General features: G+C 40.6%; 1 protein-coding gene across 2 annotated transcripts in view; it reads right to left on the minus strand.

Moving 5' to 3' along the window:
* The window catches only part of sema4ab (sema domain, immunoglobulin domain (Ig), transmembrane domain (TM) and short cytoplasmic domain, (semaphorin) 4Ab), a 50,521-nt gene that overhangs the window by 6,105 nt on the left and 24,078 nt on the right, over positions 1-20,338 (minus strand). For both annotated transcript variants that reach the window (XM_028598157.1, XM_028598158.1), the window contains 6 exons: positions 18,709-18,890; positions 13,693-13,837; positions 12,582-12,771; positions 10,661-10,776; positions 5,922-6,085; positions 3,164-3,258 (listed from right to left, as the gene is read on the minus strand). In XM_028598157.1, coding sequence (XP_028453958.1) covers positions 3,164-3,258; positions 5,922-6,085; positions 10,661-10,776; positions 12,582-12,771; positions 13,693-13,837; positions 18,709-18,890 — 892 coding nt within the window. The remainder of the gene's footprint in view (positions 1-3,163; positions 3,259-5,921; positions 6,086-10,660; positions 10,777-12,581; positions 12,772-13,692; positions 13,838-18,708; positions 18,891-20,338) is intronic.

Genomic DNA, 20,338 nt, shown 5'->3' on the forward strand with positions numbered 1-20,338 from the left:
ATTAATGAAACTGATGTCTTGACTTGATCAGAAAGCTTTGTAAAAAGGGGAGATTTGTGCTGAGAATTATGACAATTTAAAAAATTTGATTTAGTGTCAGAAGCAGACCCAGTAGTGTGCAAGGGATAGCTGTTGTCAGTGTGGAAGGCATAGGTAAGCTGTTTCACCACAGTGTGTGAATAAGCAAACATGATCAGATTAGTTAAAATATAACCACTTTCCATGCCTGGATTTTACTAGTGACCCATTATGCCTTTATCATCGCAAGTAGGATAGTAAATATACAAAGCTCATGACTGAAAGGTAATAGGATAAAAGTAATATGAAATATTATAAATATTTTCATTTACTCTTTTATTTCATTTCATGGTTTGGATATCTGTAAACATTTGCACAAAAAATGGATTCTGATATTGTTAAACATAATTGTGTTATTGTAAAGATGTTGTTAACTGTTCTAATAAATCTACATTGTGAAGCACCACTTATGTATTTGCACTGAATTGGAAATTATATTTTACAAAAATACACTGAATTACAAGGCTGTAGAGAAGCGCTATTGCAGACTTATGTACTAAGGTTTTAATTACATTATTTGAATATAGTCAGTCGTGAAGTAAAGTGGGCCTGTCTAAGGCATGAAACTCCAGGGGTGAAAATGAGTCCCACTCCGGCCCTGCTTAGTTTGGTTGTGCGACATTGGTTGTGCACAGTCTCAGAAATAAACGCTACATGTCCTTTAGATGCAGTTTGGCCATGGACAATGGGCTTAACAGTATATCAGCATGTGGATTAAGATCAGCAACAGACAGCAAACCACAGAAATGACAGTGGCAAGTTTTGAAGAGAAACTAAAAAGCTTGAAGCGGTTGCATTTTCTGCTGGGAGCTTAACAATACGGGCATTATAATCTATATAAATATATACTATAATTTTATAAATCAGGGTTTTTCCTGCATAGAGAAAATTTTGGCGCCCCCTCAAAGAGGTTTATAGTTAACAACAAATGAAAATCACGAGCGCCAAAGTGTCTGATTTTCCAGCTAAAAGCTGCATTGTTTTAAAGAGTGGTGTTGACAGGCCTGGACCACAGTGAGACTATTTTGTCTTAGTCAGATGGAAGAAGAGCTCCTGGAAGAGCTGGACAAAGAAAAAGTCTTTCCTAGCTTTTCAACAGAAAAGTCACACTGAAGGGCCTTCAGATGTTTGTCTCGGTCGTCCACCCAAAAGCAGAAAAAGATGCACAAACCTACCTTTCAGCCCTGCACAGCAAGCTGCTGCAAATCTTTGGTGGCATTCAGATCAGCAGCCTGCTGTCTGCAGGGGACGCAAAACCAGCAGAGCTCTTGGAGCTTGAACAGAGTGCTGTGGCGCTGGTACCAGAGGTAGTGGACACTGCTCTCAAGTTCCTCCTGGAGGAACCAGAGCGGGAAAACAAGAGTGAAGCCGTCAGTGTTGAGATTGGCAAACTGCTGACTAACTCAGCATTTCCCTGCCTCTCGGTTTGGAAGACTTTCTAAAACTCTTCTGCTCTGTGTCTGCACCAAAGAAGCCCAATACAGGTTTGACAAGTGCTCCAAGTCCTTCAAGCTGATGGACTATGATGAAAGCTATTACAATGCTACAGCGGGCGTCATTTCTGCCATCCAGGATATGGACCATGAAGTGCATCCTTCTCACTTCCAGATTAAAGAGGGACACATAGAGGAGAGGGAGGCTTCTCCATGGGTCGCTCTGGATAAAGAGGTAGACTTTATGCCAAAAGATGTGACAGAGGACACATACAAAAAAGAGGCAACCCTGGTTCAGGACTCTGTCGTCCACAATATGGACAATGACAAGCTGATGGATGCATCCAGCCAGGATCACCTTCAACTGGTAGATGGACTTCTGGAGGAAAGGGAGGCTTTTCTTGAGATCATTTCCTCGGAGGAGCTGGACATGGGAATCATGGTAGAGAGGGAAACTTCTGCACAAATCTCTCTGGATGAAGAGGTTGACACTTTGCCAAAAAATGTGACTAAGGACACATATAGAAAAGAGGAAACCCTGGTTCAGGACTCTGCCGTCCAGAATATGGACCAAGAAAAGCAGTTTGGTGCATCCAGCCAGGCTCACCTTCAACTGGAAGAGGAATTTCTGGGGGGAAGTGAGGCTTCTCCATGGATCTCTCTGGATAAAGAGGTAGATTTTCCTGTATGTGTGAGGACACGTTCAAGAAAGGAAAACACATACAGGAAAGGAAAAACCCTAATTCAAGACCGTGCCATCCATAATATGGATCACAAAGTGCAGTTTAGTGCATCCAGCCAGGCTCACTTTCAGCAGGAAGAGGGACTTCTGGAGAAGAGGAAGGCTTCTCTCAAGGCCTTTTCCTCTGAGGATCTGGAAAAGGGACTCTTGGCCACCATGGTAAGCCTAGCTGATGGGGACACATCTTCGGTCACACTGGAGACCAATGTGGCTGTGCACTTAGATGATGAGCTGGAAGTACTGCAGCGGGAGGAAGTTTTTCGGAATATGATGACATGTTGCTTTCGTGTTTCCACTAAGCAATAAATCACAGCAATCCCTCTGCAATAATATTGTTAAATACATTCAATAAAAACTATTAAACGTCATTAACCATTCTCTCTGTAGTTATTGTTTATGGACTGTTTTGGTGTCAATGTTGAGTAATATTTATGAAATCCATTCAACATGCCTCATGAATGCACATGAATACAAGTTAAATGTTACACAAATGGACATCGGTGTCCAAAATTTTCAACATGAATTCCAAAAACCTCAATATACATGAAATATACAGTTGGTTTGATTCAGGTAGCATCTTTTAAAATAATATCCTACTACTTGTCAGTCAGCATTTCATTCCTTTGCTTATACAGTATATGCAACTAAAAAGTCAACTGACTGTACTGGACAGTAGATGTATTCATCTTTCATATTTTGAATACATAGTATTCCATTTTATTTTATATTTTGAATTATAACCTGCCAGCAGAATTTTGTGTTTTCCTTGACATTAATAAAGACGTTTTCACCATAAATTGGTGCCTAAAAATGTATCGAATGCAGGAAATTAAGTCTTTGACGCTCAAAATTATATGGAGTATGTAACCAGCATTAGCAAAGCAAAGCAATTGAAATAAGTGACACTTACCTGCAGGCAGTTTGTTTGGACCAAATCTGGCTCTATGTGTAAATGAAACACTGTTGCATGCCTCTTCAACATCCCCTTTGTCTATGTCCTGGCCTCTGAGGAGGGAGAACTACAGTCAACAAAGAATGCTAGTACAACTGTCATTTTTAAATGAAAAATTAATAAATAAAATTAAATGGCCATCAGCAGCCACTTCCATTTACTTTTTTGAATAGTTAATTGGCATATTTCTTTATTCTCGTCCCATTCAAATCCCCCGTGTTTACCCCCGTTCACGTTGCAGGAAGAGCGATTTGTTCAGCCAGCTGCTAGTGTCGCTGTAGAGCAGCCAACGTCAACTGGCGGCCCTCCGCCAAAGCTTTTAGTCTGGCCCGCAGAATAATCATGAATTCACAAAATGTAAAGAGGAAAAAATGTGTTCTGTTATTTATCATTTCAAGCATTTAGAGCAAAAACCCAGCCCCCTGTATTTACATCTCTATTCACATGCCGGGATTCTGTAGCCTAAAGCGATGCCCAAGCTCCACACACACGGCTGAGCCGAGATGTGTGTGTGTTAAAACACACACACAGCTGAGCCGAGATGTGTGTGTTAAAGGTTAAAACACGCAGCACCTGACTGGGAACGATACAGAGTTACCAACGGCCGCTGGGGCAGATGAACTCACGCTGGTCTCTTTTCTGTAAATAGGCTACAATTAAACCTTCGTGAGTAGAAAGTCATCAATTTACTCACCTGTGTAGACCGGCATAAACATGTACAAAGCGATATTTCAATCTGCTCAGTCCACCGCGCTGTTTTACGCAAACACAGCTCTACTGCAAATTTTTACAAACAAGCTAAAACAAAAGCTGTCGGTTTGTAGTCTAACTGTTTATCTTAGGTTGCTGGGAATCTGGAAATTTTGACAAATTCTTGTAAACCTCACTGCTGGCTGAACAAACCAAACTCTCCGCTAGAGCGGACAATCTGGAGCTACTTAATATGCACGTGAATGACGCGATCGTTATATTCAGTGATGATGATGATGGTTGTATTATTTTGCAACAACATTGTTTCATTGCAAATGAGGCATACATGACGAGTGCATAGCCTGCTTATCAGTCCATTCATCATTAAAGCTGGGCTTTTGGCTTTTCCACGTCAACTTTTCCCTTCAGCTTCTTTGACAGTGACATGTTTACCTGACAACAGCCTTTCTTTCTGCAAGCATTTTCCACCAATCAGGATGCTGCATACTACAATAATGTTTCCATAATCACAGACTTTAACCATCACTCCTCAGTGAACTGCCTCCTAGTCTGAGATCTTTTTCTAGTTAAAGAGCCAGTTATCATTATGGACTTTCCATGTTTTTTAGGAGTTTGCTCACACTAATAAATGTTAAAAAGTAGTAGCATTAATTCAGTAAGAAAGAGAAAATTTCCAACAAGAATAGGCGTATTAGGTATAAATTCATTTTATTTTCGTTATTTGAAAGTCCGGTTGCCAGAGTACTTAGAAAAATTCTGAAAAAAAATGTATTTGATGATCCCAGCTGAAGACTCTCTGTCCAGTCAGAGACATATATTGTGTAATTGATGTTTTCAGTTCAATTAATTAAATCCAAGTAAATGGAACACTCACAAGATGTCACCAAAATCACTCGGTCCCCTTTAAGTCTTTCAGAAAATGATGTAAGTGTATCGAAATATATCGAATCGTATCGTTGGCTGAATATCGTGATATATATCGTATAGGTGTAAGAATATTTCCTTTCTTGCCATTTTGTGAGTTTATTTTATCCACTAAAAAACTAGCGAAGTAATCACTCGCGTGCAATACATTCTGGTTCATGTAGGCATAGCTGCCACTGCTCCGTTTTAGGCGAGAAGTAATGTAGCAATTGTCCAATCTGTATAGAGTAACAGTAAAGGATATTAGTTTATTTGTAATGTGTAGGTATGCACATCTTTTAAAAAGACATGTTTATGTTGAAATAAATATACCTACACAAGTAGTTATGTATCTTGTTACGTTTGCCATCCATAATTATGCAAAAATTCCAATCATTCAAACATAGGTGTTTTTTTAGAGGGAACATTCAAATGTTATTTTTGGCCAGTTTAGACAGCATGTGTACTGGATTGAAGAAGGCCGTTGCATGGCCCGCCGCAAAAACTAGGGCGACAGATGGTCATCGTCTGCCCAACTTGGACCAACGATCTCCCTGGTGTGTCAGTGCCTTAACTTGACATTTCTCCGTTGTTCGTTCATTTTTCCGGCTGAGATGGATGGGATACTGCTGCAGTGTTTCAGTGTATGAATTAGCCTAGCGGACTTCTGTACACAGCTTTATCCCGACAGAACACCACGGTGTATTTTAATCTGCATGCATATTTTTTAAGCCAAACATTGCTGAAACAGAGCAGCTGATATTGCCAAGTCGTGTGTGTGTCTGTTATCTCTGATAACACAGAGATCAAAGGAGAGAAGAGAAAAGCAGCCGTAAAGTATAACGCAGTAGACAGAGAGACAAATCGGGTGCAGCCTTAATAATGCCTATTTATTGATTAAGGCAAATATTTATATATGCCAAACCATGTCATTAATTAGATTATGTTGTAAATTGCTTGACAGCCCTAGTTTGAACATACGGGCTCTGTTGTGGGATGTTGTTCCACTAGTGTGTACATTTAACAGTATCATATATCCTCATAACCCTCCATAATATGAGACATTTTAAACATAATAATGGCAAAATCGTGTGGTACTCACAGACTAGTCTGGGTGTTCGAGGCCTCAACACAGGCCTTGCTGGTAGGGTCCCAACCACAGAAGGGGTCTCGGGCCAGAACACACTGAGGACAGGTCCAGTAGAAAGAGCAGTTGGCAGTTGGAACCCTCACCACACCCTCTGATGTGCCAACATAGATCATACTCTGCAGTGGGACAGAATGAGAACAAAACTGTTTTTTAGGCCAAGGACCCCTGACCTGAAAAAGAGACGAGCAGGGACCCCCTAAAATGGAGTAGCATAATAAAGTGGGCCTACAATAACGTGTAGGGTGGCCTAAAGCCTTTACACATTTTTTATTGTGCCCTTCAATACTAAGCTACTATTTACATTCATATATCATCATGTTTTAATGTAAAAAATACATATGGAAGGCACAGTTCTAATTCATAAGCTTAACTGTATCTGCAGATGGCCATAGTGGCTACCTTACCTATAGGCCAGTAAGCATATCCTCCATGTTGTTGAGGTTGTTGCTTTTAACGAATCGGCCAGTTAAACTTTGCTAATAATATGTTGGAATCTTGTTTATGTATATATTCAGAAATATTTTATTTGGGGGGGGGGAATTATTTTAAACAATGATTTGGCGGCTCCCATGCAACGACTCTAAGGACCCCCTAGGGGTCGCTGAAACTCTGTTGAAGATTGGTTCTCTGGTCTCTCTCTGGTTTAAACAATTAGAAAAGTACACTGAGATGATTTTACATGAACCTTTGTGAAGACTAATCCTGAACACCATAGTCACATACATGATACACAGACTTGATGTCTGGTGTAATGGTATGAAATAAGATCAGTGAGTTGATTCACTTGGATTAGTTTCTTAGTTTATCAAGGAAACAATTAAAAACAGCGCTGAGTAACTAAAGCACATGACTTTGACCCATCAGTGTCAGTATACAGCTTGAATGACATGGTGCACTGCACTGGGCAAATCAACTATAACACTAATTGTATGAAGGGGTAAAAAGCAAAACACTGACCGTTTGATATTTTTCTTCACTCTTCTTTGCTGGGTAAACAGTACGGATGAAACAGAGTCAAAATGACTTGGGGCGACCTACTGTAGACTATAGGGCTTTTGACTTTTGCCCAAAAATCATATCATAAAAATCATTGTAGTTTGTTTATTAATATTAATATTCAAATATATTCAAATATTTATTAATAATATTTTGACCATTAAATGCCTTCAGTAAGACCTATATTTTTATCAAACTTAAGTTGTATATGTTCTGTCCACCAGAGGGCAGTGTCTGAGTCAATGTCAATAGGCAGACAATGTTTTCAGAAGAAAAACACAATTATTAAAATTGTTAATATTATTAAAAGTCAGACCCTGGATTAAACACAAACAGTATGCTTTCGACAGGAAGTTCAGAGCTTTCACCGTAGCCTACTTAAGTGGTCAACTTAAGTAGGCTAACATCGAGATATAGTTGGAACAGATTATCTTCAGACCAAGCCAGAAAAAAAGTTATTCCATTGCGTATTGATATTTAAAAGCGTTTGCCTGTCACAGCCAATCAAAATCGACGGCGAAGCCGCTAAACAGGAATTGAACTCATATCTCAGGGAGGCTTTCACGTATCAAAACCAAACTTTGTGCATGGACTTGGGACCAAATCCTGAGGACGTAAAATCAATTTGGTGTCTTTTGACCACTAGGTGGGCGCTATAATCATAGGAAGTAGGCTCATATCTCAGCAATGCTTTTACGTATAGAAAACCAAACTTTGTACATGGAATCAAGACCCAATCCCGAGGACGTAAAATAAATTTGGTGACCTTTGACCACTATGGGGGCGCTACACATATTATAGTGCTGCAAATGATTACATTATCACATCTTGTCCAAGGAAAGAACAACAATGTGTCAACCTCACCATTTATATTCGAGGATTCCGTTATAAGGTAATTAATGGACACCAGCTAATGGTTCTGGCCTTGCCGTCGTCCAATAATTCCTGATAGTGAACACCTCCATTAACCCTTACCTATAAGAGCATGTGAGTTGGTGTGCAAATGAGTTTTTATGTTCTAACTCTTCATAGTACTGCATTGCCATAGAAACCCTCCCAACACATTTTCTTTCTTTTTTTTATTGCTTTTCTGATGTTTCTTAGCACTTTTCAGATGCAGTCTATTTTGTTAAATGTATTTCTATGAAGCTAAAAGTATTTTATTGTATTTTCTCCTTTTATGCCCTCTTAAACTGTAAAATGTCCTTGTGTATCTAGAAAGGCGTCCGCCAAATAAAATGTATTATTACTATTATTTATTGTCCTAAAGCACTGTACGGCCATCATGCAAATGCATCAATTCGCCTGTGGAGGAGAGTACCGCTAATCGGCGCTGCTCCTGGCGAGTAAAGGTTGTTTACGCGCCAGGAGCGATATTTGATTTTCTAAATGTTATCCTGTCACTATGACAATATAGGAATGTGCAAAATAGGTATTTAGGTAAAGGGCAGGAGGGAAACAAAGCAATAACACTGAAGGTTTAAAGGGGTGATAGAATGATTACATGGGGTATTTCACACTGTTCCTTATGGTCTCCTAATGGGGTATGTAACACTGGTTGGGCTGAAAATGGCCTGGTTGATATTTTATTGGCCCTTATGGGGTTAGGGTTAGGGTTACAATGGGAAAATATCGCGGCTAACTAGCTACACTTTTGGCATAACTATATTATATTTACAGTTTGAATTCGTCATGCCACTTATATAACATCTACCCCAATGTCTTAAAAAAGCTAACTGTTGTGTCCGATTTCAAATTAAGGCATTTTTGTGAACGCCGGGGGTCTTGTTAGGAGGAGCAGCTAGCTAGCTATGTGTCCCATTGAATACAATGGGAAACAATTGTGGCTAGCTAGCTACACTTTCGGCATAACTAGTATATTAACAGTTTGAATTTCGTCACGGCATGTATATTACAGGTTCCCCAAGGTCTTAAAAAGCTTAGCTAACACTTGTCCGATTTCGGATTTAATGCATTTTTGTGAATTTCAGAGGTCTCGTTAGGAGGAGGCTAGCTAGCTCTCATTGATAGACTCCAGCTCACTGCGGGCTCTATCAATGAGAATCGCGGACAAGAGGCATTTATTTCCCCAATCGTTTGTTTAAATAACTCAACACGCATATCCATTATAAGATTACTGTAACCTGCAGTAAGAGATTGCGGGCGTAACAAGCTCACTGACCGCAAGCTCAATCAAGCTCACAGCAGGCCGGGGTCTCTGAAGGAGGACAGGCAGAGCGGCGATGTAGCAACCCAGGCAGCACCGGCCGCTGAACTCCGACACACAGTTGGACAAAATTTGCAATTAGCCATCCATTTTCGTAAAACCGCCCATATTTGAGCTTTTTCATAGTTGATTTCTTGCATAAAAAAGTTTCAGAAGTGAATTTTGTAATGGAATAGCAAGATCTGCGCAACCTAGATTCAGAAGACTACTTGATCTCAGGTCAGTTGTTTAGCCTATGTAAATGTTGGGGCGTGACCGTTCTCTTAATACATTCATGGGCGTGACAAAGGTACATGTTTTGGGATGCTTATGTAAGCTTCCAGCTTTGTTGACATTCGCCCGTTTTCAGCGGCAGTTTTAAAATATGAGATTTTCATAGTAAAGGGGTGTCAATGGGATTTTGAGCTTCTATGCATGTCCTATTTACCCATCAAACTGTTGTTATTCAACTATGACAAGGTAAAATCGGTTTTGCATTCTATCACCCCTTTAATATACATTTTTGAATTATAACTTTAAATGACTTGGCTAAGGGGATTCTAGTGTTAATTTGTCTAACAAAGTTTTATACTAATTCACCGTAAAAATTTGTTTAGTCTACTACAATTGGAGTGCAAGCAGGGTTGAAGATTGTTCTTGTTGCTAATAATTTAGTAATAACTAGTATGGTATAATAGAAAGAAGACAGACAGTCAATGCTTGTCACCATTGCAGGCTACCAGTCCAGTTAGATTGATGCCTCATTTGCAATTTAATACATGTTAGTATGCATACTTACCTGCACATTAGGAAGAACTCCTATCAATAACCAATTCTTACTGTTTTAGATCATCATAGATAAATCATGCCATTTTACAGTCTGAAGGTTTGAAAACACCAACAGCACTGACCCACTGGGATATTAAATCTCGTTGTCATCTTTAAATTCCTTGCCTGAAGTTTTGAGGAATGCCTGCACCTCGTCGGTTGGGACCTGTACCTTGCGCTCTGAAAATGTAATTTAGCTTTTTCTCTCTGCCATTGTTCTGCCGTCTGTGTTCATGAAATTAAGACATACTTTGCCACATGGATAATTGAAATCAGATGCAAAAAAAGACAGATCACACTCAGCTGCAAAACTTTATGGTGTGTTTGCGCTGTAATATCATTTGCGCAATATATTTTGTGAATCAGACTTTGAGATGGGGGAGATAGCAGTTGCAAGTGATACCCAATTCATCAGCAATGAGCAGCCGCAATCTGTTCTTTGGGAGTTTGTCACACTTTAAAGGATAATGAAGTTCATTATTTCTTTTGTTTTATTAATACCATCATTTATGTTTCATTATTATCTGTATCATTGTTGCACTGGGTTACAGGCTGGTGCATGAGGTCGTTGATGACCAGACATCAAGTTTTGGATTAGTGTCTTTAAGGCATCTAGTCTAAATCTCTTGAACTAAAACAGTAAGTCCCTCTCAGTGCGTACCTTGGGTATGGAAAGCTTCAGGCTCTTGACAGGCTGAGGCTGCTCAAACACCTGGATCTCCTCTATGATGTGGGCCCCACTCTGCAGCAACACTGCTTTGTGTATGTAACCGGACTCTGAAACAAAGTAGGTTAGAAAACGCAGTTCATCTTTATACAACAGACAGACTTAATACCATTACAGCCCTTATGGAGTTTACAGTTGTAGTGTTTTGGGTTAGGGTGTTTTGATTGCAACTTGTTATCTGAGGTACCACAGTTCTCAGATAAAATATCAACATCACACACTACCTTGAAAAGTTAGGAATCTCCTGCCACAAATTGACTGTCACTTTACAAATAGATGTTATCTGTATGAAGGGTTTGTTTTGTACATGGAGAACAAAACGTTGTGTAATGAATTAACCAGACTGACAATTGTAAGAGCAGAAAGACACAAAGATACCTCAGAGTTGGGATGTCACGAGAACCAATATTTCTGTACCAAGTTGATGCTAAAATTCCGAAAACGAAACAGCACTTGTTTTTCTTCAGTAACAGGGGATGCAAGTTCTTTTGGACCTGAAGGTGCAGGATATGCCTTCAAGTGCTCTAGTGCTCCGCTAAATGACGTAAAAGAACGCCTTAAACCGCCTACACATGATAGGCTGCAAAACCACTTTGCGCTGGCCGTTCTATGGGGAGAGCGGTGCTGCCCAACTACGCGCTCGGATTTGCCGCTTTGCGCTGCGCTCAAAGTTCAAATCATTTCAACTTTGACCTAGTTGCCGCTGACCTTTCGAAAGCGCAACCAATGAGATAACAGCTGCCGTTACCTAGTAACGGGAAATAGCTTCCTTGCCACCCTCGATGACGAATACCTGCGCAGTTTGGACCAAAGGTCTGCGAGGTCCTTTACAACGTTGCAAGGGTTGCAGCGGTCTGAACCCTCCCAGCTCGACTCAGCCAGCTAGTGGTTAGCAAGGTTTCAGGTGATGGCTGGTCGCTACAGGACATAGGCTTAGCAATGCGTATCCATGGCACTTTATACATTAAAATAGCCGTCCGTGAACTTGATTTTGGGTGTTGTCAAGTGTTTTCGTCTTAAACTTTGAACCTCTCACTGTGTTTTCACTTTATCAAAAGTTAGTTGTTCTGCCAAGCTAGCTAGCTACCGCTAGAGTTAGCTGGTAACTTAAGGGCTAACTTTCTGTGTACTGCCATACATACAGATGAATGTCGCTTGTACCCAGAGTCCGTGTTTACCCACCGATAAATCTCTATGGCTGATCAGCTACAACCTATGGCTACAATCTGACTACGTGGACATGCAAGGCCATCTCTGCGTTCATCTCCATCTCTACGTTAGAGAGGGTACCGAGGTAGGCGTGGAGGAAAAGAATACCCACAGCGACTTTTCTGCTGGGCATCCTGCAAGCCAGTGTGCAGGCGTCAGACAGTGAGCTGGGTGGCCTCTGTGCCTGTGTTTCACCGAGACTTGGCTGGATCCTAGAGTGCCGGTGCCATTTAACCAGGTGACTCTTTATCTGTGTGCCGATCTGATTCTGCTTTATGATGAATCATGCAGCTGACATGGAGCTGATGGGATTACATTTTACTGAAATTGTACCTTGTACGTTTTAATGTGACAAAAACAATGGGATTGCTTCATAGATAAAGAGTCAACCTGGGCTCCAAACATTGTATTCTCCCTAAAGGGAGCATTCTACAGTGTAGCTAAACATATTATGCTTAAACAAATGTCGCCCATAATATCCGTCAAGATAATTTGTGCTTTTGTTGCTGTTGTTTACATTAATCATGATGCAAATAAAAAAAAAATGCACTAGATTTTTTTTTCTTGTGTAGCATTTGGTTGTGCAACCCTGTGTTGTACAATAACAATAACTGTGTCATAGTAGTGTGCCTCCCACATGGCCTACCTGTAAGCAGAAACAGGACAGTGTAGTCTTTGCTGTTGGCACACTTTACTCTCTGGACAGTCAGATGGCTGTAGTTGTGATCAGCAGACACCATGCTCAGACTTCTTCCAACAGGTCGCACACTCTCGTCTGCCAGGAAGTTTTCTTTGACAAAGCGCAGGGCGTTGTCAGACGCGTTGTGCAGGCCACACTACCACACAAAAAGGCAGTTTGACAGTAATACAAATTGAACACACTTCACAATTAAATCAAACAACTTAATTAAACCATTTTCATTAAATAATTCCAATTCAATGCAACTTTACTATTTTCGACCTATTCTTGCCTTAAATCCTTCTTTCTACTGTATTTTTTCCAAGTGTTTGATGCCTTTTTTATTAGCATTTAAATGTTTTCCTGGTAGAAGGCTGTTGTTTAGTAAATCTATCGCTGACATCGCTGTATTGTTCCTCATCATATTTGTTTTCTAAAAAGAAAATTATTCGCACTGGTTAGGGGGTACATGGCTTAAAAAAAAAACTGTTCAAAGGGGGTATTATTGAAAAAAGGTTGAGAACCACTGCTATAACATAAAATGTAACTGTACCGTGTTATTACTCATAGAAATGGACAAAAGTATGAAAATAAGTCCTGAGTTTTAATAAACTCAGTTCTTGGGCAATTTCAGTTGTTAGGCCATTAAAACACTATCTGAAACTGAAACTTTCTCCAATAAGTTAAAATGGTAGCTCAGCGTGTTGGAGATAAAGCCAATGTATCTGCATGTATGTCTTATTGATTTACAGTCTTGATGGAATAAAAATGAGCAGTCTTGTCCTAGTTTGTTTACCGGTTTACATTTTTTGGCATGTTTTGGATTTGCACCTAACTATTAATCAGTTTATACTTACGATACTAAGCGTTCACCCGTTTACCATTCCTTGCATTATGTACATTTAGTTTGCGCCTTATGGACAATCTTTTTTATTTTATATTATGTTTCTATTTGCACTTTTCCTACTTTGTACTTCAACTGCTGCACAACGATTCCCCTCGGGATAAATAAAGTTCTACTGTATTTTTTCTTGTCATTCCATTTTCATATTAATTGTGACCAAAAGAGACCATTTACCTCTCCTGGATTTGCCACCTTCTCTTGAACCCGTGTGCTCCACTGTAATGTGTCCCGGTTCAGGACTTTGTAGTTACCAGAGAAAACTGATTTGATGTCAGTCAGGCGGAATGAACACACTGCTGACTGTCCAGAGTTGACAGACCTAGTTAATGGAAAAAAAGCAACAACAAGAAACACAAGACACTATGATGGTAGCTACAGACAAAATCCATGATGCACACAATACAGCAATACATGTGTAGCTAGATAAGAATTAGAGCACAGGGTCAGAGCGGATGCACCATTCTCTATCCAAAATGTGTATGTTGTCCTCAAAAGAGTGTTGTAAGATAACCTGCAATCATCAGCTGTCATCACTAGTCTTACTACTAACAGCATATTAACAGGGGTTTTCACATGATGATTTAAATGTTTATTCTTGATATTTTATGTTTAAAAATGTATTGTAAAAATGTAGTTAATGTAAATCTTTTATGTGATGAAAAAGGATTTAAACACCCACTTTGCTTTAAACAGCACTCAGCATGAGTCGGACATTTACAAGTCACAGGTGAAATTAGACTCTGACTTAATGCCTAGTAACTTCCCTCCTTTCACCACCCTCAGAAAATGACACTGTTGGAGAAGGACGTGACCGGCACCCACAATGGTTGCAATAGACTGAGCTCCGAGACTCGCCTCCATTTTTCATTAAATAACCAGGTCTATTGCTTTTTCTTCAACACCAAAACGTTTTGTCTGTTGTCACGGTGAGTCGGTGAAACGCCTGCAGGCACGAAAAAGCGGGTCTCGTTGTCGCCTGGGCTGTCTACTCGTTCAGAGAAATTCGTTAGCATATTGGTGGCTAATGGAGTGACCGGGACTTGGAGAAGCAGCTACGTGCGCTTAAATCAGTGATAGGGAGTGCTAGCCGAATTTAACGCCTCGCAGCACCACATCGGGGCAGAACCTGAGATGCAGGAAATCATGGTATGTGAGCCGGACCAATCTGACTGCGTCACATTCAAGACCCAGCGACTTCGGACGCCTGAGGGGATACAGCATGATCTGCACGCTGAACGCGACTCAGAGTCGTTCATCTGCCGCGCTGTCCTGGGAGTGACCCACGGAGGGAGAGAGTTCACTTTTGCTGCAACCGTGGACCCGGGTGTTTTCTGGCCGGAATTAGAAGAGGAGGTGGATGCGCTACATCCACAGATCGCCCCACGCCGCGAGGAACCGGAGGACAGCGGTGGGACTTTGCATTCGATGCCCGGGCCGCGACTGGAGAACTCTGCACCTGTGGACTAACAGTATTTTGACTACTGAACCAATTTCGACTGGAGGACGCTGTATATAAGTTTTGAAACCAACCGTTGAAGGGACATCTAATCAGACTGTAAGAAATTATGAATGCTGGCTACTCAGTCTATAATCTATATTTTTGAGGACACTTAGGGCAGCATGGTGGCCCAATGGTTAGCACTTTGGCCTCACAGCAAGAAGGTTCTGAGTTCAAATCCAGGTAGTTCAGGGCCTTTCTGTGTTGGTTTCCTCTAGGTGCACCACCACCATCAAAAACATGTACTAGGTTCTCTGGTCAGTGCCCTTGATCAGGAGTTGGTCCCTGGGTGCTGTAAATGGCTGCCCACTGCTCCCTTGAGGGATGGGTTAAATGCAGTGAATGAATTCCGCTATGTATATGTGACAATAAAGTACCTTTACTTAATCGGACTAAAAAAAGGGAACATGATGAATCCTGAGGATGTAAGTTTTGTAACTAAGCTTTGAAGGGACACTTAACCAGACTGAAAATACATGATAAATACTGGCTGGTAATCCTAAGGATACTGTATGTAAGCTGAGCTTTAAAGTGATGGTTCGGAGTAATTTCACCCTAGGGTCCTTTGCACCATGACCTCGAGCCAAACAACCCCTGAGAAGCTTTTTTCACCTGGGTCGAACATTGGGAGAGTTAGCGTTATCAGCTGAATAGCTTAGTGCAGTCGCTAATGGATCCGAGAGTGTATCTTGTACATTACCCCACTAATTTCGCCCGAAATGATACCAAACTGTACCCTGCAACGTACCACAAACACGGGAGGCCTGGCCCTCCCCAACCTCAAAGTGTATCACAGAGCCTTTCAGCTATGGGCCCTTAGAGTGTGGATGGACCCCTCATCTACAGTCCCATGGAGAGAAATAGAGCAAAACCTCACTGGAAGTCTAAGACAGCAAGACCTTGCCTTTACAGGTGTGTGTCCAAAAAAAGTGTATGCTAGCCTATGGCCCTATTATCACAAACTACTCAGTTATCATTATCCAACTTTAAACAGGTCGAGGAGCAACTACGCTACTCCAATAAGTGGCATTTGAACACCCCAATTTGGCACAACATACACTTAATGTCTTTTACACTTAAAAACCTTTTGTTTATAACCAGTGGAGTGACTGAGGTATTTATACTATTTTTGCTATTCAATGATGAAGGTATGTTAAGTTTTGAAGACCTGAGAGCTAGCTTTGAGGTCCTAGGACATCCTTCTTCCTTTATCTTCGCTTAAGATCTGCCCTAAAATGTTATGGAGTACCATGGGGGAACAGTCTTGAGATGCAACCAATCAGTAAATGGCTTGTTGATTCTCCAGTGAGAGGATTAGGGTCCGGGATTTATGCTAAACTGATGCCAGTATCCATAGGAGAACTCCCAATACTAAAGAAATGGGAGCAAGAGTTGAGCTCGGAGGGGAACGTAATTAATTGGGAGACAGTTTGGGACAACATTTCCTACTGTTCCAAGAACCCAAATCACCAGCAGATCCACTTGAACATATGTCATAGGACATATTGGACTCCTCAGAAGAGATACGTCTCTAAAGCCATTCCTACTACCTACTGCATGTTCTGCCAACCTGAACAAACTGGAACTTTCCTGCACATGGTCTGGGAGTGTGAACAGGTGCATGAGTTTTGGAATAAAACAACATCAATTATATCTGATGCAGACCTGCCAACCTTGAAAAACGTTTTGAGTAGCAACTTACTGATTTATTGTCGAAGTTCTGGTTCATGAACACGGCGGCACGCACGTGGAAAAAATGTGTAATTAAATGTCAAATCTGTATACATTTTAAACCCTAGAAAATAATTGTTCAAGTAGGCTACTTGAATTAAATAAAACATTTTATTAAAATTATCGGTCATAATTAATACAATTAATTGGATCATAATATAATCCAATAAAATAAAATATATTACACTGCATAATGAGCACTTTTACTTTTGGTACTTTAAGTATATTTTGATAATACTTGTGTATACATGTATACTATTACATAGGGAAGATGTTGAATGCAGGACTTACTGACAAGTAATTTGTAATTCTACAACACTGTTTTTTCCGCTTTTAATGCTACATATCTATATATACATATATCATACATGATCTGAGTAAGTCTTCCACCTCTGTAAATCACCAACAACAGTCGTGCATGAATACCTGCAGCAGTGTTTAACACTGAAAACACACAGCTCAGTTCAGCGTTTCTTTGCAGCTCTGGTACAGTAGCAGCGAACTTTTAACATTACCTGCCGGTCACATCGTCTCTAAACAGTCTGCTCACAAGTCCTGCACAGATCAACAGATATTAAGGCTGTTTTACAGTTGTGCGGAGGCTCCACACAGAGCTCTCGCCGTAGCCTACGTAAGTGGCCTGATGTTTATACTTATGCGCTGGTGTGTGCGTCGAGCCGGCATGTGTGTGTGTGGGAGTGGGTGATAGAGCGAGGGAAAAGGGAGAGAGTGATGGCGATTAACTTCCGGTGCGTCCAGCGACGGGCTCCGGTCAGTTTTTAATTAGCCTACATTAGTAACAGTTAATTTTGTTACGGTATGAACTTAATTCTAGGAAAGGCAAAAAAATATAAGACCTTTGTAACAAAATCCAAGACTTTGTATACCAAAAGCAAGGCTTTATTAATAATAATATAAATAAATAATATTTCTCCAAAGTTGACAGGTAGGCTACGTAAATTAATTCATTTCACAATTTCACCTTTCTACATCAAATACGTTTACCTTTGCAAGCACCATCCTCCCTTGGGGAAACCAACCAAACTAAATGGGAATGAGAGAGGAATGAATAACACTTGCATTTGATGCTTTCGTTTTACTATCAGTAGCAGATATCCCTGCTTGACATTAGAGGAAGTGACCCGACGGTATGATTGGTCAAACTCTTCTTCTTTAGTTTTTTTTTTTTTCCAGCATTCTCGTAGCTGCTACGCTGTTTTAGCCATAAGTTTTAGCTGCCTACTATCATCAAGAGTTAAGACTGAGACGGCTACTGCACGTCAACGAGTGAACTCAAAGCAGTCAAAGTGACAAATCGTATTACCGTATTTTGATGTCAAAATGCGTATCTGCTACGCAAAATGCGTACAGGTTGGCAGGTCTGCTGATGTGATAGGATGTCAAATTCCTACCGATTGTTTTGTTACTAATGATGGCTCTAAATTGCACCTACTTGGGAGACAGAAGAAAATTTGGTTAGCTGAATCAAAGGTGATCAAGAAAATGATAGCTCAGCGCTGGCTCCCTCCCCCACTCGCTTTGTATAAAACAGTGGTTGGCGTATTTTCTGGACATAGTTATGCCTACAGCAAGGATTAACAAAGCCAAGTCATCGACTATAGACCTATGGAAAAACGCAGCAGCACAAGTATCAGTCTTAATGACTGCAACATCACAAGAATTAGACGAGAGTTACTAGGCATTGTGATATTTTAGTTTTCTTGTATTTTGGTTTGTTTTGTTTTCCTCGAGACCGCAGAGGGTGGGGGGTGGGTGAGGGTTTTGGTTCCTGTTCGATTGTATTTGTTTGTTCTGTATGTTCAAAAAATATTAAAATAATAAATTGATCGTAAAAAAAGAAAAGAAAATGACACTGTTGATGCTGTGGGAAAACAGGCCACCACATCTTTAAGGGATGTCGATTAGGTACTGTATGGATCATGGCCCTTTAGTTAACTGACCATTGGGAGGTGAAGATGCCATAAAAGACTGTGTCATCTGCAGGAGCTCCCTCTGCTGGTGGGAGGGTGTCTATGTCTTGGATCACATTGTAGGGCAGCTCATTGTCAGCCTGGCACAACAGTTGAGCTTTGGCAAACGTGGTCCAGCGTCGCTGGAGGGTCCGCTGACCTCCAACATCACTCTGACACATGAGAGGAGAAGAAGGCATCAAGCACAACAAATTTCTGTTCTGAACGCATTTGCATTCAGAACAGGTTTAAAGTAATGTAATATAGGATGCACTTGCCATAGCAGCTAAATGAAAACCGAGGTGCCTATATGGGAACTGAACCAGTCTTTGCATGCTATTATCATTCCTCCTGTTCACACATTATGCGCCTTCAGTAGAAGTGAGATATATATATATATATATATATATATATATATATATATATATATATATATATATATATATATATATATATATATATATACACACATACATACATACACACACATATACACACACACAACTGGTCAAAGGTTTTAGAACACCCCAATTTTTTTAGTTTTTTATTGAAATATTAGCAGTTCAAGTCCAATGAATAGCTTGAAATGGTACAAAGGTATGTGGTGAACTGCCTGAGTTAAAAAAGAAAAGTAAGGTTACCCAAAACTGAAAAATAATGTACATTTCAGTATTTTACAAAAAGGCCTTTTTTCAGGGAACAAGAAATGGGTTAACAATGTAAAGCTGTTCTGCAGCAATGGAGGTTGATCAAGCTTTGAAAGTTGGTGCTACCAATTCCCACAGGTGTTCCAACTTTGCAACAGTGGAACTTCAGGATTACTTACAACCCCCTCTGTTTGTATAAAAGTATTGCTGGAACACACTGTGGTACCGTACCCTCGTGAGCATTATTTGAACAGTACTGTACTGCAGAAAGTAGTGTGTTGCTATAAAAATGCCGGAAAAAAGGCAATTAACAATGGAAGAGAGACAGACCATCATAACACTTAAGAATGTTGGTCTTTCCTACAGAGAAACTGCGAAGAAAGTCAAGGTGTCAGTGAGTACAGTATTCTTCACCATCAAAAGGCACTTAGAAACTGGGGGAAACTCTGACAGGAAGAGGTCTGGCAGACCCAAAGCCACAACAGAATCAGAAGACAAGTTTCTGAGAGTCAACAGCTTGCGTGATAGGCGGCTCACAGGACAACAGCTTAAAGCACAGCTTAATAGTGGTCGTAATAAGTAAGTCTCAGTTTCAACTGTAAAGAGAAGACTTCGAGCTGCAGGTTTGATAAGTCGAGTTGCAGCAAGAAAGCCATTGCTAAGACGTCAGAATAGAAGAAGAGGCTTGCCTGGGCCAAGAAACACTGCCAATGGACTACTGAAGACTGGAAGAAGGTGCTATGGACTAATGAATCAAAATTTGAAATCTTCGGTTCATCACGCAGGATTTTTGTACGCCGTAGAGCAGTTGAAAGGATGGTTCCTCAGTGTGTGACATCAACTGACAAAGATGGAGGAGGAAGCATGACGGTCTGGGGCTGTTTTGCTGGATCCAGTGTCGGTGATTTGTACAGAGTGAAAGGCACCCTGAACCAAAACGGCTACCACAGCATTTTGCAGCGCCATGCATTACC

Source organism: Perca flavescens, chromosome 14 (assembly GCF_004354835.1).
Source record: "Perca flavescens isolate YP-PL-M2 chromosome 14, PFLA_1.0, whole genome shotgun sequence".
Lineage (NCBI taxonomy): Eukaryota > Metazoa > Chordata > Actinopteri > Perciformes > Percidae > Perca > Perca flavescens.